Raw genomic sequence first — 25,900 nt, forward strand, 5'->3', positions numbered from 1 at the left:
TATAGTTAATTATCTCAATTTTTACCACAGTTTTTAATAGATTTGGAAAATTCTAGAGTTTCATACACCTGTAAGTATGGTTTGTATGCTGTGCAAAATTCATTGAAGAATCTCCCTTACATATGAAGAAAAGTGTACCGATAGCAACAAATGCAGTCATTGGTAAGTGAACAAAAGGTGAAATACAAATGTAAAAAAATAGATTATTTTCTTATATTTTTGAACTTCCAATGCTATAAGTGTAAATCCTAAATCCTTTCTGGCCACTCTGACAAAGTTTTATGAATTAATTTTTAAAAGTATAGACAGTGGAAATTAAAAATTCCTGTGGTGTCTCTCCTACTCCAAGTCGTCCCGTTTGGCGTCGTACCCCCCTTTAGGACATTATCCTATACTAACACATTTAACTTTAATTTTCTAACTGCTTTTCTTTAATTCCAGAAACCACTGCAGCCAGATGGTCCATCATCGTCATCGTCATCGTCATCGTCATCGTCATCGTCATCGTCATCGTCATCGTCATCGTCATCGTCATCATCATCGTCATCATCATTATTATTATTATACAGATGATATAGTACATCAATTTCAAAGCCTCTACTGATTACGCTCATAAAATCCTGTCTCACGGATCCTCTTGCAATTCTTCTGATCAAATAACATGTTCAAAGGAGATTAATGTAATTTTTCTGTCTGTACATTATTTTATGCAGAAGAAATAAAATTTTAATATACTATGGTTATATAATTGTAAGCTCTAGTACACGCAACATGTAGAAAAAAAAGATGTAAAATAGATTAAAAATGAACAAGTTCACAAACACACACACAAAAAAAAAGCATTTTCTACATACATACGAAAAATGTGCCTGTGAATGCTGGAAAATTTAATGGTTAACTGTAGTTTTCTACAGAATGACACAATAAATTTGGAAATTTTCATGAAAAATTTGACACTACTGCCTACTGAAGAAAGTATTTTAATAATTAACAATAATGGAAATTCCTGGATGGAGCAATATGTAAAATTAGGGAAAGGCAACCACTCACCTATAGAAGACTAATGCATGGAGCACAGTAACACAACAGAAAAAAAATCCCTTAAAACTGCATCAATATTTCTGCAAAAACTCTGACCCCTGTAAGAGTCTCAGTATTTTCTAAAGTCCTTATCTTTAGCCCAAATCTAATTTCAACCATGCTGGGCTTGTAATGGACTTCCTTTCCTTTACTCATTCTTTGCAGTGGAAACATTTCTTTGCCCCACCCCAACGGTAGCCAACCTAAAACCCATTTAGAACCTTATTTACAACAGTTCCAGCCTGCCTCCAACTGCAATGATCTTCCTTTCCTAAATCCCTCCACTGTGAGTCCAACATCGCTCATATATAACACACTGCCATCCGTAACCTGAAAATCAGTCCACACCTTATCACCCTTCCCCCAGTCAAAGACTATACCACAGACGGTATGAATCACAGTGACTACGTGGCTGAGGGTTTTCACCAACTTTCCGACACGTCTGCATACAAGTCTCCCCAGCATAGAAGTCCAACATTACCTCAAGCAGCTTCTCAAGGCCTTAGGTCCATCCAAAACCCTGACACCTGAATCCTATTTATCTCCCCCTCCTCACACCAGCAACCCCACGCATTCCTACCTTTTACCTATTCCCATAACTCCACAAACCTAACCCTACAGGTCTCTCTATTGGTCATCTCATCGTGGCTGGGTACAATGCTCCCAAAGAACAAACCTCTGCCTTTGTTGACCAACACATCTCAACTGTTGACCAACACATCTCAACTATTGTCCATAACATCCCATCCTACATTCAAGACACTGCTCACTTCCTTCACTGTCTCTCCACAGTTCCTGTTCCATTACCACCAGAATCCTTGTTGTACACCAATATCCTCCACACCCCAGTCTTGCAGCCATGGAACATTACTTTTCCCATTGCCATCCTTATACCAAACCCACCATCTCTTTCCTAATCTTCCTAGCCAACTACATCCTAAACCACAATTACTTCAATTTTGAACATTAAATCTACAAACAAATCCATGGTACTGCCATGGGTACTCACATAGCGCCATCATATGTCAACTTACTTATGGGTCATCTGAAGGAATCCTTCCTATGCAGTTAACCCCTACAACCTCTTATATGACAGATGCATTGATGACATTTTCATGATCTGGACTTACAGCAATGACAACTTTCACTCTTTCTTCCATAACTTTAACACCCATTTCCAAATCCCCTTCACATCGTCTTTCTCAGCTCATTGAGCCACCTTCCTAGATGTATATCTCCACCTCTCTGATGGTTCCTCAAATACATCAGTCCATATCAAGCACACCAACCACAAACAGTACATCCTCTTTGACAGCTGTCACCCATTCCATGTCAAAAAATCTCTTCCTTACAGCCTCACCAACCACGGATGCTGCATCTGCATTGGAAAGCAGAATTGTCAAAATATTCCGATAACCTTACTACAGCCCTCACTGATAGGCAGTAACCTACATAGTTCGTCCATAAACAAGTCTCTTATTCCATCTGCTAGTCTGACACCAGTAAACCTGTTAACCAGCCGATGCCTATCACTCCTCTGATCACCCAGTATCACCCTGAGCTTGAGAAGCTCAACCTCATCCTACACCAAGGCTTCGAGCACCTCACATCATGCCCCGAGATGAGGGATATACCACCCAAAACCTTACACACATGGTCAAAAGAAGCATTCCACCACCCACCCCTCATACAGAATATCCTTGTACATCCCTATTCCAATCCTGCTCCCAGTCCTGCACCCTATGGGTCGTTCCCTTGTGGTCGGCCCAGAAGCAAGATCTGTCCCATACACCCACCCACCTCCTCCCTACTGCAGTCCAGTCACAAGCATGTCTTTCCCAATAAGAAAGGCATGGCTGTGTGTGAAATCAGCCATGTTATGCCTCAACTATGCTGCAATTACTGTACAGCATTCTATACTTGACCGTTTGGTTGCTGAACATGCTGCGAATCGCGAAACTAATGCCTTCACAACAGCTGCATGACTATGCACGCCATTTGGATATTCCTTTCCAGCACAAGTTCCTCTGAACTATGCAGATGGGAATTGCCTCTCCAACATATCCCGCGCTCTAGTAATCTCCCTGGCCTAAACCTCTGCTAACATGTTCCCATTGCATCACCTTGCATTTTTACTACTCTCCCCTGTCCATACCACTACTTCTCCATACAGATCATGCAGCACTGTCTTCTCCCACTACTCTACCCCCCCCCCCCCCCCCCCCCGCAGGCATTCCTCCTCTCCTTCCCTCCCTCACTTCCCCCTCTCCTCACCTCCTTTTCAACCCCTGTCCCTTCTCTTGCCCCTTCCTTTCTCCCTCTTAATTTTCACCTCTCTCTCTTCCACTATCGGTCAACTGACAATCCAAGACAGGTTTGGAGAAGTGGATAAACAAGGGTTTCTACTGAATCACAGTATTCCTCCCAGTTTTATCATCAGAACTAAATAGCCACAAGTACCAATAGTTCCTAACAGCTGTCCGACCATAGTTATTAGAATACATCTCGCTGGGCATAAGGTAGACCTGTGGTAGCAACAAGGTAGTTGTTTGGCCTGTAGCGACTCCCTTCGTTCACCTTCACTAACCGCCACAGATGACATGGTGCACGAGCCAAAAAGCAGCTATCAGTAAAGCTCCTACCTGTCAATGGGTCACTGTGTTTCCCTAAAACTCACACTGGTCACTTGTGCCGCAGGTAGACCTTTGAGGGGTACACTTTCTGGGAGACACGTGCCTCCAACATCACTTGCTCAGTCTCTGTTCTTGCTTTGATGAGGTAACATCTTCCAGCAACACTCTCGGCAGCTTGTCTCACACAATGCCACATAGGTAGTTTCTTCACTGGAGTTCGCATTAACAGCAGGCATTTCACACTGGTATTTAGCTTCTGGGTTTCCTTGCACTTTGGCAAACGTGAGATGTTCTACCACTTGTCACACACCCCGTTTGGAGCTGTGTTTCCTCAAAGGATTTTTGTCGTGATTCACCAAAGTCTGATGCAAGATGTCAGGCAATAGGCGTACCCAGTTGCTGTACTACTTCAGTGCCTATTCATCTGGGATTTGAGTGACACCAGTTCTCCTTTTCACTACCTCAATGACACCAGTTCTCGCTTTTCTACATTTCCCCGTAAACTACTCCTGAATCCTGGACCCACCTCTCCTCTCCTGATCAGTGCTGCCAAAAATTCAGCTATACCAAATTATGGGGTGCATAGTGCATACCCACTCGCTTGACTCAGGTCTGCCATCATGTACTCAAGCAGGTTTCACTGTTGCAAATGTTATTAATCCCATTCTGGGCACTGATTTTCTTGGCCATCAGCACCTACTGGCCAATGTAGTGAAGTGTCTTTTAGTCGACAGTGCCTCTGGTCAGGCTATCCACTGCAGTTTAATTCTACCACATATTTTGCGGCAAAACAGCTGGCGATTTTGAGCCCATGCCAAGCTACTGCAGAACTTATCCTCCTAACCTGGCCATTTAGTGCCCCCCAGAACATTCAGCATGACACTTCACCACCAACCCTGGCCCGCCAGCTGGTTTTCTGCCATCCCCACCCCACATCTGCCAGCTCCTGGGACCTTAATGTAGCCAGTGAACTGTGATTTTCACAGTCTGTGGCTGACAAAGATGATGCTCTGACCTCATAGGTACCTGTTGTCGCAACAGTTATCTGACACCACCACTATTAGCACCTGTATTATTGGAGCAACAACACTATTTTACAGCTACCAGTGCCACGCACAGGAGTTGCCCAGGCCCCTCCTCTCAGCGGAGACTACAGCACTCACGTGGACACAGCAACAGCAACCCACGCATGACCCCCTTGGTGCGCTTGATTGGTCTTCAACATCACACCTGATGCCACACACCTTGTGGTGCCCGACACCCTCCTCCACTGCTGCCCTGCCCTGCCCAGCAACCATCAAGATGCCGCCCAACAGGCATCCTCTGTCAGCTTCAAGCATCCCTCTGCTCTGCTGGTACCACCATGTTTGTCGCCGCCACTGAAAACAGCAGATGATGTGCTGTGCTGGACAAAAACCAGCAGTCAGCAAAGCTCCTATTGACCAATGTGTCACTGCATTTCTCAAACACAGACACTGCATACTTCTGACGCAGGCAGATCTCCGACCACCACACTTTCCGAGAGCCACGTGCCTCCACCATCACCATTGCTTTCCCTGTCTCTTTTCATGGTTCAATGATATAATACCTACTAGCCATGTCCTCGACACCTTGCCCCGCACAACGACATATGGCTTGCGTCATTAGCTTCCGTGCTTCACCAAACTTCGCATTAACACCAGGGATTTCGCATTAATATTCAGTTACTGTGTTTCCTCGCAGTTCGGCACACATGAGAGGTTCTACCACGTCTCCCACAAGCTGTGTTTCCTCCAAGGATTTTTGTTGCAGTTCTGCTATGTCTGATGCTGGACGCCTGGTTTGTCCCCCTCCCCTTCCCCCTACTGGTATCTGCACCTGGGTTACTTGATGAAGTGAAGTGTGCTCAGTGCAGTGAGGTCTAGTGAGTGCCAAAAGTACCAGGCAACTTGAATTGCCATTTCATCCCCAGGCACTCTCATATTCCTATACAGCCAAGCATGCACAGAAAAGAGTTTCTTTGACCAACTGTGCTCGCTCCCTTCACCTACAGGGGCTCCAACTTTGTCCCAATTACAGAGTTTCTTTTCACTGAAAACCAGAGCATTACAGATATTCACACGCACTTGCAGAATGTCTACGGAGGCCTGGAAATGACCGAAGGTATGGTGAGTCATTTGGCAAGGTGGCTGTTATCATCGCGCAAGATCATGCAAACCTGTCCGATCTCCCATGTGCTGGCCAGTTGCACTTAGCTGTGACTCCTGCAATTCTGGAATGTGTGGACACTCCTTCGAGGTGATCGAAGGATCAGTCAAACACCTCACTGCTAAACTGGACATCTCTGTCAGTAGTGCTGACACACTCAGCCACCAGTTGGGGTACTCAAGGTTGTGTGAGCATTGGGTTTCACGCCACGTAACAGAAGACCATAAAAAGCAACGGAGGACCATCTGTGCAGAATTGCTTGCATGTATTGAGGCTGGTTGAGACAATTTTTTGCCAAACACCGTCACAGACAGTGAAACATAGGCTCATCACTTCAATCTGGAAACAAAACAGCAATCTACAGACTGGCGCCATACCATCTCTCCTCCATAGTAAAAGTTCAAAGCCACACCAAAAGCCGGTAAATCATGGCCACTGACTTCTGGGTCTATGATGGGGTTATTCTGTTTGAGGTTCTCCTTCATGGTGCAATGATCACCTCTGAAGCCTATTATGCTATTCTCAGTACATTGAAGAAACAACTTCCGTGTGTTCGCCAGGGCTAAAATGCACATTAAATTCTCTTTCTCCGTGACAATGCAAGGCCTCACACAAGTCTGCGCACCTGAGAGCAGCTCAAAATTTCATTGGACTGTTCCTCCTCACCCACTCTACAGCATGGATCTTACATCTTTAGACTTCCACCTGTTGGGCCCAATGCAGGATCCACTCCATTGGAAGCAGTTGGTGGATGGTTGGGAGATTATTGATGCAGCAAGATATTGACTCTGATGTCGAACAGTAAAGTGCTACCATGAGAGAATACAGGCTTTCCCAATAAGATGGCCTACAGCCCTCAAACTGAACAGAAATTATTTTGAAAAATAGAGTTTTGTAGCCAAAAGAGTGGGGAATAATATGGTGTATTGGAGTCCAGCCATAGGGAACTTTTTCCTTTCTTGCAGGAACTCAAACTGATAATGGCATAGTGTCAACCACAGAGGTCATCCTTCTCCGCCCCCCCCCCCCTCTCTCTCTCTCTCTCTCTCTCTCTTATATATATATATATATATATATATATATATATATATATATATATATATATATATATATATATATATATATAAAACAGACAGAAATGTGAAACAGCACTGAAGCCCAAAATCATTTCCATCACATTGTTTGCTGTATGCGCAACGAAATCATTAGTATCTACCAACAACAGTTAATACTGCACTTGAAACAGAGATTTCACTTTAGACTTTGATTTCTACATGAGCACCTCTACACTGACACCTTTTGAACCCAATTTAGCAACTCAGGTAAATGTTTTGTGTGTTATTTACCTTAGAAGCTAAATGAACTCTCTCCTGGGTAGAAAAAGATATACATTATTCAAGACAAATTCAAATTAACCATCCACAGATGTACCACTATTTTCTTACAAAACCTCTCCTCGATTTCCACAAAATGTAGCAAGTCATAATCAATTCAGTAAATAATATATATGGGTAGTAAGTACAGAGAATATTTAACATTTTAATTACCTGCAGTTGTGTAAGATGGCTTTGTTCAACAGAGTGTAATGAAGGAGTCATAACAGACTCTGGAGAAATTTCTGAAAATGAAAGAAAATGTAAATACACTATCAGCAGAAAATTTATGAATCTAAGTATGATTAATCATCTGACAATGATCATTAGCCTTATCAATAAAAACAAAACAAAAATGTTGAGTGCAGATTTAAAATTCAAATCTTTAAAAACATACTATTAATATACATTCTTCAAAGCGAAACAGTATCATATTTTTATTTTCTGTGTTTCTCAGTGCATGGAAAATTGTTTTCCTGCAGTACACGAAAAAAAAAAAAAAAAAAAAAAAAAAAAAAAAAAAAAAAAAAAAAAAAAAAAAAAAAAAAGTCTGAAGATATCCCTCTAATTATCTTATTAAACCCAAAACCAAACAAAATAGACAGCATGATGTAACAATAATCTTCTTGGAGGTGAAACACATTGTCACATCATCACAATGAGAGACACGTCAGAAATGCTACAGGTATATAAATACTTCTTGCCCTTCTTTTCTTTTTACACAAATCTAAGTAGTTTCAATTTACCATGACATTTCTGACAACATCTCACAACTTAAGACTTCTATCTTGTTCCCCTCCCTTCCCCTTCTCATCAAGTCTTTAAAAGACTATGTAAAAGAGCTAAAGTAAACAATATAAAAAGTTTATACAGAGAGGAATCAGATGTAACATGACAAAACAACAAAAGTATTAGCTGCAACATATTCTTTGCGAAGGAGTTTCACCTTATTCATTTCATGAATAAACTGAATTATTTTGAGTATCACTACAACTTGACATTGTTAACTAGTAGCTACCTGTAGCCACTCACATTTCATGCAAAAAAACAAAATCATTAACACACATTTCACAGAGACTTGGATACCTGCAGCATTAACACTAATGCATAGTCATTTTTGTATAATTAATAAAACAAGTGTACCTTGTTTTAATGTAGCTTGATCTTCTTCCTTCGAGTGCAATTTGCGTTCTCGTTTTTTTGATAATTCTGATATTTTATTCTTCAACATTGTTGCCACTCTTCGAAGATCATCTTCCATTATTAGCCCAGATTTAACCTAGAAAGAACATAACACTATTACAATCTAAGTAAACATCATATGATCTGTTAGATAAGCAAGTATTATTTTATTCTGCATCAACTATTGAGATACTGCAGTGCTTCCAATCAAATCAACAATTTTACAACACACATAAGCTGGAGGAAAAAATTAAGTCACATGCATGTGTTAGGATATGTTGAAAGAAACCAGTTTATTGTGTAACCTTTCTTCCACACCATTAATGGAAGATACTGCTTTATAGCCGTACTGACTCCTTACAGTCCATCCAATACGTATGCTTATCATGCCATTTGCATTAAAACTGAGGACATGTATTGTAAGTAAAACTCTTCATGTACCACATTTTTTGTACCACCTGTAGCAGATAATCTTTTCAGCCACTCAGGTTATTAGCAGAGCTACAAAAGAAATAACATTTTTAGCCTTGTAGTATCCAATTAATGGACAGGGCCATAGCACAAAATGCTCAATCACACTCAACACACCAGTGATTGCTTTTTAAACACCATCAGTTTTCAAATCACCATCACAGAAAATCCCTCAATATGGTGCAACAGGTAAGCAATGAAAGTCAATATTACACATTTAACTGTACAACTTCTGTCGAACAAGTCAGAAAATGTACAGCAGACGACATGAAATAACAACACTGTCCTTCATGATTAAAAAAAATAATAATAAAAATAAAAAAAAATTTAAAAAAAGGCTCTCCATCTTCAGATCACGAGTGGCCTACCAGGACCATTCGACCACCATGTCATCCTCAGGGGAGGATGCAGATAGGAGGGGCGTGGGGTCAGCACACCGCTCTCCCGGTCGTTATGGTGGTATTCTTGACCGAAGCCGCTACTATTCGGTCGAGTACCTCCTCAATTGGCATCACGAGGCTGAGTGCACCCCGAAAAATGGCAAGAGCGCATGGCGGTCTGGATGGTCACCCATCCAAGTGCCGACCACAACCAACAGCCCTTAACTTCAGTGATCTCACGGGAACCGGTGTAACCACTGTGGCAACGCCGTTGCCCCCTTCATGATACGAAGTGTGTTAAATTAATCAGTGACTGATACTTATACTTCATTTGAAGAAGAAGAAAGCACTGCACACGTGAAGACACAGGCAAAAAAACATATTAAAAAAACACAATCATCAAAATTTTAAAATTTACGTGTATCAACACATCGGCACCAAAGTTAAAATTAACTGAAGAGTCATTCTTAATTTTCTTGTTGGTAATGTCTGAATAATCATTCTTTGGATAAATAACAGCATAAGCAGTTCATGGGAGTCACACCACTACTGTGAAGTTTACACAACAGTAACAAAAATTCCTGGCACAATACATTTTACCTCTTGATTCAGAGAGGACTAATAAAGTGATGGGTGGTATGTCATGACACGGAAAATGTGTGGGGGATGTGAAGAGAGTTCAGCATGATAACACATTCACTTTACATGCTACAGTAAAATGTCAGCATTTTAATAACTGAATGAGTTAATTTCAGTGCACTTTTGTTAGGTGGGCAGACGGGTACACACTACAGTAAAACAGATGTGAACCATACCAATGCTGCATTTTGGATATCACACTGGAAAAATCAACTTTCAACTTTCACTTACACTTAAGAGTCACATTCTACCCCTAAAAATAAACCTTGTCGCCTCATTTTATAAATCAATAAGTCATCACTGATGACACCAGCTTTTTCACTACAGAAATTCTAAACTGCTTGGACACATTCTCAGAAACAGGAAAAGTACCGGGTGACCCAAAAATGCATTAACATTTGAAAATGCACCTTACAGACTTATGTACATAGAGAGGTAAAATTTCATACACATGCCTGAAATGAAAAGGGGTTTTACTGAAACCAAGGTGGTCATTGGATGACCAGACCAAAGCGCTACTGCTGCTTGGACAGTTCAGGGAAAAATCGACGTGTTTGCAGGTTCATCTCTGCAATATGAAGCCAGCACTCATGAAGTCGTTCATTGCACCAACAGTCCACAAACTACTGTTCGGAAGCACTATGGAGTGTCCTCCAATGCTGCTCATACAAAATACAGCATTACCATGAATTTTTAGCTACCAATTTTGTGATGCGGACAGCATTTGCGGTGTGGGCACTTAAAAAAATTAGGGAAGATGATGATTGGTTGTCTAACATTGTTGTGGCCTGACGAAGCCCATTTTATACCCTGGTGATGACTTTCAACAATTAAAAATGCAGAATCTGGGCTACCAAAAATCCTAGAACTGTCATGGAAATCCCATTGCATGCTGAGAGGGTCACAGTGTGGTGTTTATTTACCACAGCAATCGTGATTGGACCCTTTTTCTTTGGGAAAATGCGGAGTGTTGTTTTTCAAACTGTCAGCATGACTGTTTAATGTATGCCAATATGTTACAGAATCACAACAACCCTAGATTGGCTGCTAAACTGATGTACCTTCTCTCGTCGCCAAGTTTGCTACAGCAAGAACAAAGCGATTTATAGAATGTAGGACACAGTGAAACACCTAAGGTGGAAACATGTAAGGGTGAAGAACAGCAATACAAGTTACAGAATACGCTGAGCACTCGGCTATCACTTAAATGACACTGTTTCTTTGGCAGCTCACCACAGCGCACCAAGGCCCCAATCCAGGTGGCCTCTATAAGCCGACCTGTGATCTGTATGGACATACTATCTCTGAAATCACGTACATCGTGAGTGAAGATACATCATGAACACCAGCTGGAATGTACAATTTTTAGGCAGGATGGTGCACTGCCCCATACTGCTACATGTGTGAAAGATTGCTTATGCACATTGTTTGGGGAGGATAATGTGCTACACCACCACACTTCTGCACTGCCTTGCATCCCATGTCCCAGACCTCCAACTATGTGATTATTGATTGTGACGTTACATGAAGCTGCAAGTCTACTGCAATCATCGGACCCCATTAGGGACACTAAAAGACAACACATGACATCAGTTTCTCACTATACTTCCTAATATGCTGTACAGTGCTGTCACAACATTGTCCCCCAACTGCAGGTGTCTTGATGAATGACAGCCAACATGTTGAGCATTTGTTATAAAGAACATAGCATTTTCTAAAAAAAATCAACTGTCATGCTAATTATTGCTTTTATCTAAAAACAAAGATGATGTGACTTACCGAACGAAAGCGCTGGCAGGTCGATAGACACACAAACAAACACAAACATACACACAAAATTCTAGCTTTCGCAACAAACGGTTGCTTCGTCAGGAAAGAGGGAAGGAGAGGGAAAGACGAAAGGAAGTGGGTTTTAAGGGAGAGGGTAAGGAGTCATTCCAATCCCGGGAGCGGAAGGACTTACCTTAGGGGGAAAAAAGGACGGGTATACACTCGCGCGCGCACACACACACACACACACACACACACACACACACACACACACACACACACACACACACACACACACACATCCATCCACACATATACAGACACAAGCAGACATATTTCAAGACAAAGAGTTTGGGCAGAGATGTCAGTCGAGGCAGAAGTGCAGAGGCAAAGATGATGTTGAATGACAGGTGAGGTATGAGTGGCGGCAACTTGAAATTAGCAGAGATTGAGGCCTGGTGGGTAACGGGAAGAGAGGATATATTGAAGAGCAAGTTCCCATCTCCAGAGTTCGGATAGGTTGGTGTTGGTGGGAAGTATCCAGATAACCCGGACGGTGTAACACTGTGCCAAGATGTGCTGGCCGTGCACCAAGGCATGTTTAGCCACAGGGTGATCCTCATTACCAACAAACACTGTCTGCCTGTGTCCATTCATGCGAATGGACAGTTTGTTGCTGGTCATTCCCACATAGAATGCATCACAGTGTAGGCAGGTCAGTTGGTAAATCACGTGGGTGTTTTCACATGTGGCTCTGCCTTTGATCGTGTACACCTTCCGGGATACAGGACTGGAGTAGGTGGTGGTGGGAGGGTGCATGGGACAGGTTTTACACCGGGGGCGGTTACAAGGATAGGAGCCAGAGGGTAGGGAAGGTGGTTTGGGGATTTCATAGGGATGAACTAACAGGTTACGAAGGTTAGGTGGATGGCGGAAAGACACTCTTGGTGGAGTGGGGAGGATTTCATGAAGGATGGATCTCATTTCAGGGCAGGATTTGAGGAAGTCGTATCCCTGCTGGAGAGCCACATTCAGCGTCTGGTCCAGTCCCGGAAAGTATCCTGTCACAAGTGGGGCACTTTTGTGGTTCTTCTGTGGGGGATTCTGGCTTTGAGGGGATGAGGAAGTGGCTCTGGTTATTTGCTTCTGTACCAGGTCGGGAGGGTAGTTGGGGGATGCGAAAGCTGTTGTCAGGTTGTTGGTGTAATGGTTTAGGGATTCCGGACTGGAGCAGATTCGTTTGCCACGAAGACCTAGGCTGTAGGGAAGGGACCGTTTGATGTGGAATGGGTGGCAGCTGTCATAATGGAGGTACTGTTGCTTGTTGGTGGGTTTGATGTGGACGGACGTGTGAAGCTGGCCATTGGACAGGTGGAGGTCAATGTCAAGGAAAGTGGCGTGGGATTTGGAGTAGGACCAGGTGAATCTGATGGAACCAAAGGAGTTGAGGTTGGAGAGGAAATTCTGGAGTTCTTCTTCACTGTGAGTCCAGATCATGAAGATGTCATCAATAAATCTGTACCAAACTTTGGGTTGGCAGGCCTGGGTAATCAAGAAGGCTTCCTCTAAGCGACCCATGAATAGGTTGGCGTACGAGGGGGCCATCCTGGTACCCATGCCTGTTCCCTTTAATTGTTGGTATGTCTGGCCTTCAAAAGTGAAGAAGTTGTGGGTCAGGATGAAGCTGGCTAAGGCGATGAGGAAAGAGGTTTTAGGTAGGGTGGCAGGTGATTGGCGTGAAAGGAAATGCTCCATCGCAGCGAGGCCCTGGACGTGCGGAATATTTGTGTATAAGGAAGTGGCATCAATGGTTACAAGGATGGTTTCCGGGGGTAACAGATTGGGTAAGGATTCCAGGCGTTCGGTGTTCCAAAACGTCCCAAAGGTGTTCTATAGGATTCAGGTAAGGACTCTGTGCAGGCAAGTCCATTACAGAGATGTTATTGTCATGTAACCTCTCCCCCACAGGCCTTGCATTATGAACAGGTGCTCGATCATGTTGAAAGATGCAATTGTCATCCCTGAATTGCTCTTCAACAGTGGGAAGCAAGTAGGTGCTTAAAACATCAATGTAGGCATGTGCTGTGTTAGTGCCACGCAATACAACAAGGGGTGCAAGCCCACTCCATGAAAAACATGACCACACTGTAACAACACCGCCTCTGAATTTTACTGTTGGCACTGCACACGCTGGCAGATGACGTTCACCGAGCATTCACCATACCCTCACCCTTGCATGGGATCACCACATTGTGTACCGTGTTTCTTCACTCCACACAACTTTTTCCGATGTTCAATCGTCCAATGTTTACGCTCCTTAAACCACAAGTGTTTGGCATTTACTGGCATGATGTGTGGCTCATGAGCAGCTGCTTGACCATGAAATCCAAGTTTTCTCACCTCCCGTCTAACTGTCATAGTACTTGCAGTGGACCCTGATGCAGTTTGGAAATCCTGCGTGATGGTCCATATAGATGTCTGCCTATTGCGCATTACGAACCTCTTCAGCAGACAAGATCGACCTGTGCGCTTTTGTGCTGTACATGTCCCTTCACATTCCTGCTTCACTATCACATGGGAAACAGTGGACCTAGGGATGTTTAGGAGTGTGGAAATCTTGCATACAGGTGTATGACAGAAGTGACACCCAATCACCTGACCACGTTTGAAGTCTGTGAATTATACAGAGAGCACCATTCTGCTCTCTCACGAAGTCTAATAACTACTGAGATCAGTTTTAGATCACTTAGCTATGTTAATGTGTGCTGGGAATGTTATAAAAAAACATAGTGGGAATTGTAGTACATGCAGATGTAATTAACCAATGCAGTGGGTTCTACCTAACCTTATTAAGGAAGTTTCAGTGGGAAACAGTCACGGGAAATTTTTCAGAAGGTAAATCCAGGATACTATTGTTTCTGGTCACTGCAACTTTTACCACTATCGGCAGGTACTACCACCTTTGCAATTATGTGATAGATCACCTGGTGCTCTATTAGTAGAGAAGAGGTTCAGTCCAAAAATTATGAATGACTTCATATAGGGCTCACATGCCTCAATAACTTCATAAAAAGATGTCAAATAGCAAATGTGTAAAAATATGGTACAGAAAGTTATGGCAGAATGTAAATAATTTAGGTATAAAGGAAACATCGTACGGTATAGAGGTGAGAATTTGGAGGTAATTGTGAAAACGCTACAAAGATAACTGATGTTTCACATAAACAAATAATATGAAGGCAACATTTACTTAAACATGGGTGGCAAGGACCATTATGTAGGACTGCAGAGCTATTGGCAAGACGTGCCACTTACACTATCTGGTTATAACACAATACTAATGCTGACTCCTTACCATTTCACTTGCAACTCCATCAGCATTGTCGTTCTGCATATCAAACTCAAACTGAATAGCTTCATTTTCCTTATGTTTATGACTTCGTTTCTTTGGATCAAGTACTCTCAGTCTAAATTCCACTTTAGGATTTTCTGATGCAATTACATCCTCATTAGACACCATTTCCAGGCGAAGACCCAAATCATCAGCAAAAAATTCATGGTTCATCAGATCTTTGACCCCTGGTCTGAAAAGGTACAATAAAAATGCATAGTCAATTGTTGTGACAACTCAGTTCTTTTATTACACAAAAGACACTAAATGTAACATCCAGTCATTCTACATAGCAGAAAACTCAAAAATGACTAAAACACGAAAAATTAGAAGAAAAGTTCTTCAATTACTGCTACAAAGAGCACGCAACAAGTGGGTGAGAGTAGACAATGGGGAAAAGGGGGGGTGGGGGGGGGGGGAAGTGGGTGAGAGTAGACAATGGGAAGGGGGGGGAAGTGGGTGAGAGTAGACAACGGGAAGGGGGGGGGGGAAGTGGGTGAGAGTAGACAATGGGAAAGGGGGCAAATGGGTGAGAGTAGACAATGAGAAAGGGGGCAAATGGGTGAGAGTAGACAATGGGAAAGGGGGCAAGCACGAGACAGGCGACAGTGGGGGAGGGGGGAATTGGATGAGGCCAAGAACTGGGGAGTGAGTAGGGAGGGTGGGAAGGAAGGTGGTGAGGTCAAGCAAGAGTGAATGAGGGGGGGAGGAGGAGGAGGAGGAGGAGAGAAAAGCAAAGAAAGAGCAGGAGGAGGAGGAGGAGAGAAAAGCAAAGAAAGAGCAGGAGGAGGAGGAGGAGGAGGAGGAGAGAAAAGCGAAGAAAGAGCAGGAGGAGGAGGAGGAGGAGGAGGAGGAGGAGAGAAAAGCAAAGAAAGAGCAGGGGGGGGAGGGGGAGGAGGAGGAGGAGGAGGAGAGAAGCTAAGAAAGAGGAGGAGGGAGGGAGAGATGGAGATGATGATGATGATGATGATGATGATAATGATGATGATTATTATTATTATTGGTTTGTGGGGCGCTCAACGTCGCATTCATCAGCGCCCAGAGTCCCAATTTTTACACAGTCCAATTTTACCACTGTCACAAACTATGATGATGAAATGATAAGGACAACACAAACACCCAGTCCCCGAGCAGGGAAAATCCCCAACCCAGCCAGGAATCGAACCCAGGACCCCGTGATCCAAAGGCAGCAACGCTAGGGACTAGACCACGAGCTGCGGATGAAGGGAGAGAATTTAGCTTTCATATTCAAATAGTTGAATACAAATCTGAAAATGACAGCCATATGGAACAAATTCTCAATCCTATATACTATTTTTCTGTTCTACTTAATGCTGAAATGACATTTTCTGAAGTTATGGATGTTAATCCTCTTACACAATCTATCGTTTTTAAATTGTTTATGATCCTTCCCAGTGTTTCTTGCCAGTTATTAACTTGTATCTCAAAATATCACCTCACTTATAAGAATCTCTTGGATGTTTTGAAGACAAAAGTAACAATACTTCCTTACAGTAAGAAGAAAGCTGTGAAAACAAAGCACAGACAGTGAATAAATCACACTGTTACAAATTATTACTTCTACAGCATTTATACCATTGCTATTGTTACATGCTTACATCTAATTATAGTTTCATTAGTTGATGAAGTACAATACAGCTGAACTTACCTCTCTTCCTTTTTAAGCCGAATACACTGTTCTATGATGTCTTTTATTTCAGGATTTTCGACTTTGTCAAAACTGGCTGGCTTCACACCCTGAAATACATTCATAATTCAAAAATATTTATAAGGTAGAACATTTACAGTCAAAGGAAATGGAGTTTCATTTACAATTAACTATAAGAAAGTTCTAAAAGTTTTAGCATTTATCAGTTATCCAGAACCAAACTTCATAGGCAGTCAATGTCTTTCCATAGTTATCAACAAGATAAACAAATTTAAATTATTTTGCTGGAAATGTCCAAAACAGAAAGAAACTAACAAGGCAGATAACAAACAAAGTTCAATAGAACCAGTTTGAAGCTTCCAATTTAGTTTCACACAAAATTTTAAATAATTATATTAAACATTTATCCAAATATATATCTATAAAAGCTAAAGAACATTACAAAAACACTCTAATAAACATTATAGTACTAGTCAGACGAATCCAGTGTTTCAAAAATTAACTCTTTGGTTGAACATGTAGAGGTGTGGTGCCTTACACAGACTGTGAAGATCTCTAAATGGGATTTTGCATAGAAGGAACTACTATATCTAATGTATTTGTTTATGTGATTTTGGTAAGGTGGGATTGAGGGTGTTTGCTTAAGTGTGCAAGACCATACCGAGGAACAACATCAATTAAAAACATGGTTTACACACAGCTGTACTGCCATCTTATTACAAAACCAGTTTCAGTCATAGAAAGACGACCTACAGGTATAGCGTGACAGCAACCAGATGTACAAGGAGGTGACAAAAGTCATGGGATAGCAATATGCACATATACAGATGGCCGTAGCACCACATGCACAAGGTATAAAAGGGCAGTGCATTGGTGGAGCTGTTATCAGTATTCACGTGAAAAGGTTTCAGACACGATTATGGCCATACGACAGGAATTAACAAAATATGAATGTGGAATGGTAGTTGGAGCAAGACACAATGGAAATTCCGTTTAGGAAAACATTAGGAAATTCAATATTCTGAGAGCCACAGTGCCAAGATTGTGTCTAAAACACCAAATTTCAGGAATTGCTTCTCACCACAGACAATGCAGTGGTCAACGGCCTCCACTTAACAGCCGAGAGGAGTGGCGTTTCCATAGAGCTGTTAGTGCCAACACACAAGCCACACTGTGTAAAATAACTGCAGAAATCAATGTGGGATGTAAGATGAAAGTACCCATTAGGACTGTGTGGCGAAGTTTGGTGTCAATGGGCAATGGCAGCATAGGACCAATGCCTTTGCTAACAGCACGACACCACCTGCACTGCCTCTCCTGCATTTGTGACCATATTGGTTGGACCCTAAATGAGTGGAAAACTGTGGCCTGGCCAGATGATTCCTGATTTCAGCTGGTAAGAGCTGATGGAAGGGTTTGAGTGAGGCACAAATCCAATGAAGCCATGGACCCAAGTTGTTAACAAGGCAATGTACAAGCTGGTGGTGGCTCCATAATCGTGTTGTCTGGTCCAACTGAATCGATCATTGACTGGAAATGATTATGTTCAGCTACTTGGAGACCATTTGCAGCCATTCCTGGACTTCATTTTTTCAAACAATGATGGAATTTTTATGGATGACAATGAGCCATGTCACCGGGCTACAATAGTTCATGATTGGTTTGAAGAATATTCTGAATGATCTGGCCACCCAGACCACCTGACATGAATCCCATTTAACATTTATGGGACATAATCAAAAGGTCAGCTCATGCACAAAAACGTGCACTGGAAACACTTTCACAATTATGGATGGCTACAGAGTTAGCATGGCCCAATATTTCTGCAGGGGACTTCCAACGAATTGTCGAGTCAATACCATATTGAGTTGGTGCACTACACCAGGCATAAGTAGGTCCGATATAATATTACTTGGTATCCCTTGACTTTCGTCACCTTATTGTATGACAACTCATATTCATTATCAAGCATATCAAAAAACAAAACGTCAATTCAACTACAAATCTGGTGCACATATAGCCTACAGTATAACTGTAGTGAAGCACATGGCAAGACACTCTTATACAGGAGTCACATGGGGCTTTGTGCCAGTGGAGAGATTTGCAATAAATGCAGACTAAGTAAGGAGCCAATACCAAAGATTTCTTTCCGTAAAACCAAACTGGGGAGCTAGCTACCTCTGAACACCAGGGATGCTTATTGCTAAGTATTTCATTTGGGAGTCGGTGTGATGGTAAAACATGTGTATGTCTGAACAATGCTCCAGTATGAATGATTTTTTGAAGCAAAATTTAAAGCTTCAGCTTTCCCTTTGCTATCTGATATTGCCACATCAAACTGCACAAAAGAATGTATAGAAGCCCTTGACCCACTTAGAGATTTTGCATAGGAACATAATTTCCTTGTGTGCTCAGCAGGATCTTTTGATAAGGTATGATGACAGGAGCTCATGTCTGCTTCGCCTATCATTTTATAGGCACACTAAATTCTAACTTTTTCCTATCACATTTCCACGTTCTTTTTGACCAAGAGTGCAACAATCTCTGCTTCCTCGGCATTTTCAGAATTTCTTTTATTGGAAATGGAAATGCCTTGTGGCTAGCGCCTCCAGTCGGGTAGACAGTTTGCTTGGTGCAAGTCTTTCGAGTTAACGCCACTTCTGCGACTTGCATGTCGATGGGGATGAATGCGTGATGATAAGGACAATACAACACCCAGTCCCTGAGCGGAGAAAATCTGCAACCCAGCCGGGAATCGAACCCGGGCCGTTAGATATGATATTCCATCACGCTGATCACTCAGCTACCAGGGGCGGACATTTCCTTTATTAAACCACAGTGAATCTTTTCCTTCCTAAATTCACATACTCAGCACATACCTCTCCATGGTGTGATTTACAATCAGTCTAAACCTGGACCATAATTCTTTTGTGGCAGGAGAGTACGTGGCAGAGGGGGGCAGGGGCAGTACACATAGGGGGCCGCAGGGGGGCCGCATGCACAAGGGGCGGTAGGGGGGCAATCTACACAGGCAATGGTGGGTAGGGCGGGGGGAGGAGGTAGGAATGAGAGAGTACAAAAATGTACTTATGGAATAAATTTGAGTTAGTAATAGCTATTACTCTGTTTAAAGATCACAAGAGTGAAAACATTAAGACTGGAATGGAATTCCACTATTAAACCCAGGGGAGAGAGTGGATAGTAGGAAAGAGTACACTGAAAGCCATCTATAAAGTGGCCGACTTGTCCAATGATGTGGTAGAAGAAGAAATCGAAGGCGATATGGAGGATGTAAAGGATCCAGTATTTGATTCAGAATTTAGCAGAGGTTTGGAAGACTTGTGACCAAGTAACGCATAAGTGGCAGATAACATTCCATCGTAATTTCTAAAATCATTGGAGAAGGTGACAACCAAATTACTATTGGAGTTAGTGTCCAGAATTTAATAAACTGTAGAGAGAATAGACTTTTAGGGTTGGTGGGAAGGGAGAACAGCAATGCATTCCAGAACACAGGAAGGGCAGACAGTGCTGGAACTATTGCACAAGCAGCTTAACAGCACATGCATCCAAGTACCTGACAAGAACAATGTACAGAAGATTGTGTAGCGTTGCAAGTTGTTCCGAGAGAACTTTTGTTTTAGGATAGCTTACTGTATGTAACTTCGTGGGCTGATATCTAGTGGTCTACCTGGGAGACATACATGCATCTGTCACTGCCTGCCATGGGAAAGTTATTCATTGTCTCTTACTGAACGCGTACATTCACCACCTATAAGAATCTATCTAAAGGATAGTAGTTTTTCTGTAATCACTTTGAAAATTTGTATACTGCACTTTGTTATTAATAGAAAGGTGGTGTGAAAATCTCAGCTTTCTAATGGGCATATTTTCGGAGATAGAAAAATTTACTTTAAAGTTAGAAAAACTACACTTAAGAAAGGAAATTCACCTGGGAACATTTATGACTTTTTTTGGTCGTCAATTGAAATTCTCACCTGAAGTATCAGGGTACAGAATTATTTAATTGAAATTTAATTTAAAAATTTAAAATACCTTACAATTTTTGTAGTATGAAATCTAGGATAACTTCAGAAAGAACTATTAAAATCAATATTTATTGTATTATGTGTTATGTGAGCCTGTTAGTAAATGAGAGTGTGTATGTGGGACATTCATCAAATTTCAATATTGCATTATATAGTGTCTTAAGTAACGTGCAAGAGTTATACAAGCCTGTCATCGTAAAATGATCTTAGGGGATTTACCCACTTTGCTGATGACGCATGTCTAGGTGTGATTGCTATTGTAACAGAGCAGCCAGAAAGTCAGCTGGAGTAAAATCCGTATCTAAAGAATATTTCCAGGATTATTGTCTTCTCTTTTTCATTTATTAAACATTACTATAATATTTGTACGTCAGATTGACGCAAATGCGTCTGTGTATAAGGATTGGTGCAGACCAGTTTTGGCGTGAGTATGATCACAAGAGAGTATTCCGATTGGCAGTCAGTATGGTCAGCCAATCAGACTTGAGACTGTTCCCACTTGTTACCTGATAGTGATACCGAGAGTGAGGCTGGAAGAAGCAAGTCGCTTGCTAGTTTTGAACGTGGATGGTCATGTTACTAGTGCCAGTAAAAATAATGTGTAAGATGAAGAATAACCTAGTGTTTGAGTTATTGGTGAGCTAAGTCAATAGCAGTTGTTGTTGAGGACTGCTTGGTGAAATTTCAGAGGTTTTAACTTAATCTGTTCGACAGGTATTTGCATGCGAAATATTGGCCTTCATAGAATCTGCATGGCATGTTTCAGTATTCATCTACTGAGCATTTTTGGCGAGCAGTTTCTTTTTTAGATATCCAGAAGAAGGACCAACTGTAATAACTCGTATTAGTGGTGAAATTAATGACTGTGAAAACGTTGTTTAATCTAGGTCAGGTTTGGACAGATTTCTGGCTGCTGTGCGTGTGAAATGTGTGTATGAATCGTGAACTGGAAGGAAATAGCCAATAGTTTAAATATGGACTGAATAGTACCTTTTCTTTGGTTATCAAGGACAAAACAAATATTATTGTGTGGAAATTTCAGACATTATTTTCCAGAAGCCAATCCATTTTCTTACTGCCCGATAAAACTGGATGACAGTATTTCTACAGAACTTTCTTTCAGAACTAAAGGTGCGCGACCTCAGTAATTGTAAATATTAGGTTGTGTTTTTTATCAACACTGCTTTTCCATCATCTTGTAAGTATCTACATCGCCAAATGAAGGGACATTGAGCAGATGCCATTCTGAGGTAGGTGAATTTTAATTTGCAGCCTGCATAGTGACGACGATGAGTAGACACGAGAAATTAAACCCCGACCCGCCGCAAGTGGAGAAGAAAATTGAGGATATGTTTCATAATGATCAGTCTGACTTTAGGAAAATTAAGGTAGCAGGGAAGCATTTCTGATGATGTGACCGATAATGGACGCAAGACTGAAATAAATACTTTAAGATCAAGAACAAAGTGCTGGAATTAAAATGGGTGTAAATGAGGATGCAGTCTTTTACCCATACTATTCAGTCTGTACATCAAAGAAGCAATGACAGAAATAAAAGAAATGCTGAAGAGTGAGTTTAGAAGTAAGGGTGAAAGGATGTCAATGATAAGATTCACTGATGACATTGCTATCCTAGATGAAAGTGAAGAACTGTAGGACTTCTTGAATGGAATAAGAAGTCTACTGAGTGCTCACTGTGGATTGAAAATGAACCAGAAGAAAGACTAAAGTAACAGGCAGCAACAGAAATGAAATTAATGGAAAACTTTAGCATTACAATTAGTGACTATGAAGTAGACATAGTTACGGAATTCTGGTATTTTATAAGTAAAATAACTTGTGACAGATGATAGGAGGAGGATATTAAAAGCAGATTAGACAAAGAGCACATTCCTGGCCAAGAGAAGCCTGCTAGTGCCAAACATACACCTCACATTGAGGAAGAAATTTCTGTGAACAATTATTTGGAGCATAGCCGTTAATCATAACCTGTTGGGAAAAAAATCAAAGCATTTGAGATGTGGCACTATACAAGGATGTTGAAAATTAGGTGAACTGATAAATGAATGACATGGTTTTCTACAAAATCAGTGTAGAAAGGTGTGTATGGAGAACATTGCTAAGAATATGGGAAAGGATGATAGAACATGTGTTAAGGCACCAGGGAATAACTTCCATGGTACTAGAGGGAGCTGCAGAGAGTAAAAATTGTATGGGAACATGGAGTTTGAATACATCCAACAAATAATTGAGGACATAGGGTGAAAGTGATAATCCAAGATGAAACGGTAGGAACAAGAGAGGAATTCATGGAGGGTCACATCAAATCAGGCAGAAGGCTGAGGAATGGCAAGGACAGTGAGTCTGAGAAAAGGTCAGCTGAATGAGGATGAGTTGACGCGGGCCACCTAAGAGCAGGGAAGTGATGGGGGACAACCATGTCATGACTCCTCTTGGCTTCACCACATTCAAATTCTGTTATTACTATTTTTTGCAAAAATTTAATTTTCTGTTCTGAGGCTGTAATAAATGTACAAAGTAAAATTAGCTGTGAAATTGTCAATCATCTGTGTGCAGTATAGGCTACAGACCCAACTCCAGACAAGGGAAACAGGGTTCCACGAGTGGCAGACACGGTCCTGAGGAAGTTTGGGGGGGGGGGGGGGGGGGGGGGTCCTGAAGAAGGGCAGGAAGGAGGTCCTGGCAAGGGCAGTGCTGGTTCATGGAATGGCAATGGCAATTTGTGGAAAGGTAGGGGGATTTTGAAATAGTATTGGAAGCAATAGAGGGGGTGGGAGGTGAGGTTGATGAGTGGAAGTTGTGGATGTAGGTGTGGGTTGTGGTAGGTTTGGGATAGGGTTCAGAATGGGTAGGGGTTGGAGTGGAGGAGGGGAGAAGTGTTTGGGGTTGCAGTGGGACTGAGTTGCACAGCATGGAGAAAAGAGTCACTCACACTGAAGGAGGCCTGCATCCTCTGGAGGAGATTCACATCCAATGAAGAAGAATTACATACACTAAAGAGGAATGCAAGTTTATTAGCAGAGAGATTCATTCCCTTTCTTGTTTCAAAAGGATGAATGTCCTGTTGACAACAAGGTAATTAGAGACAGAGTTCACATGCTGATAGCATAAAGACGGAGGAGGAAATCGGTCGGCCCCGACATTTTCAAAGGAACCATCTCTAGCTTCGACTTAAGTTATTTACAGAATCTTTGAAACTTCTAAATCGGTATGGCTGGATGAGAAGTACAGCCTACCTTCTTCAGCATGCCTTTCGGCATCTTAACCACTACACCATCCAGTTTTGCCTATAACAACTCAGGTACACAATGAGTTGTTCTCTTTACTGATATCGTTTTTAGTATTACAATCAGGATTCTCCAGTAAACAATTCTCAACATCTTACACTAAAAAGAATTTGTGGGGCACCTCTATGATGCAACTACACCCTGTAAATTACAGAGAATACCCACCAATTAATGTGAAATCTGTTGAAGGTATCAATATTCTATACATTTTCGAAGTCTGTGGTGACTGTGTAAAGGTTTACAATTTTACTGTTCTTAAATGCATTGGTGGATCCAATAGATCCGGCATTCTGGCCCGAGATGCTGGAGTTGGTGGTTGTGTGTGCATGAGGTGTGCTTGCTTTTTGTGTGTGTGTGTGTGTGTGTGTGTGTGTGTGTGTGTGTGTGTTTTACTGATGAAAGCTGTGGCCAAAAGCTTTATGTAAGTGTCTTTTAATTGTGCCTGTACGCAACTTCACGTGCCTTCTTTAAGCTAAGTATCAATCTGCTTTTTCCTACACTGTTGTTAATCTATTGTTGAGATAAATATAACTCATCATGAGTTTATAATCTAACATTGCCGCATGCTTATCGGAATGGACTTTCACATTTATATCATTACAGAATGTAATATCTGATCACTACTTACACTAATCACTTTCTTATAAATCTGAGCAGGTCCATTGCATTCAGAATAAGGGTATTCTGATGTGGCCATTTCCAGCATACACATTCCAAATGCATACACATCAACACTTTCATCGTAATGTTCCTCATACATTTCTGGAGCCATGAATTCTGGTGTTCCTGAGAGTTAAAATGAAATAAAATACAACAGGTTCTACAACTGAGACTAAATTATGAAGAAGAAAAAATATTTCTGGACAAGTATACAAAAAGATTAATATATTAATCTGGAGTAGTGAAGGTAATAAATTTTATAACTTAATTTAGTCTTAATAACAAATGAAGCTGAATTAAATACAACATGATCTGTTATACCTATTAATTTGTACTTATTAAAACTAATAATCACATTCTTATAAAGAATTTTCCATTGAGAACTTTTTTCTATCAGATTTATGAGCACAGGGAAGAGGACCGACTTGGTGCACACAACTCCTATTTTGCTGAATTAGAAGCTTAAACACTTTGAACTGTTGAGATTTATTGTGAAGTAAATGCAGACAATAGCGTGTGTATAGAAAATTCTCCAATGAATATTTTCCAGCTTATCCTGCATCACTCAAATAGGACAAGGTCAGTCATTTCAATGTGGACAGAAACGTAGGTTGTCAACATGGTTGTGATATGGGGTTACTACATAAGCCATTAGGTGGCAGCAACAAGTGGCATGCAGTTTCTTTTGTTGACATATAAAATCAACCAAGGAGTAGAAACAAGCCTTAGATGAAGCAAATACTCTTCTCAACAACCATTACTTGGTTACATTTTTGTTGCACTTTTTGAGGCATACTGAGGGACTTGCAATTAATCATGTTATATTACAGACTAAATCATCCTCTCCTATCAGCTTTAAGTTAGACACAAAGTCATCAGCAAATCTTACTCCATGGAAAAAAAAAGAAAACAGGGATTATACCTTGTACACAATTCCCTTTAGCTAACTTCCTCACACTCTCAACAATTTTCTAAGGAGCACAAATTTCTTACAGCAGAGATGCCCATTATCACTGTGTATTAAAGATTCACTTCTCACTAGGGGAAAATGAAAATTATCCAAACAACATACTACCAGCTCTGAGAGCATTAATTCCCCTATGCTTCA

The 25,900-nt window shown here is 41.5% G+C and overlaps 1 protein-coding gene across 1 annotated transcript in view; it reads right to left on the reverse strand.

The window, feature by feature from the left end:
• The window catches only part of LOC126470079 (uncharacterized), a 325,220-nt gene that overhangs the window by 155,531 nt on the left and 143,789 nt on the right, over positions 1 to 25,900 (reverse strand). The window contains exons 8-12 of the mRNA XM_050097591.1: positions 24,761 to 24,918; positions 16,776 to 16,864; positions 15,071 to 15,299; positions 8,417 to 8,552; positions 7,448 to 7,518 (exon numbers count right to left, since the gene is read on the reverse strand). Coding sequence (XP_049953548.1) covers positions 7,448 to 7,518; positions 8,417 to 8,552; positions 15,071 to 15,299; positions 16,776 to 16,864; positions 24,761 to 24,918 — 683 coding nt within the window. The remainder of the gene's footprint in view (positions 1 to 7,447; positions 7,519 to 8,416; positions 8,553 to 15,070; positions 15,300 to 16,775; positions 16,865 to 24,760; positions 24,919 to 25,900) is intronic.

This window comes from Schistocerca serialis, chromosome 3 (genome assembly GCF_023864345.2).
Source record: "Schistocerca serialis cubense isolate TAMUIC-IGC-003099 chromosome 3, iqSchSeri2.2, whole genome shotgun sequence".
NCBI lineage: Eukaryota > Metazoa > Arthropoda > Insecta > Orthoptera > Acrididae > Schistocerca > Schistocerca serialis.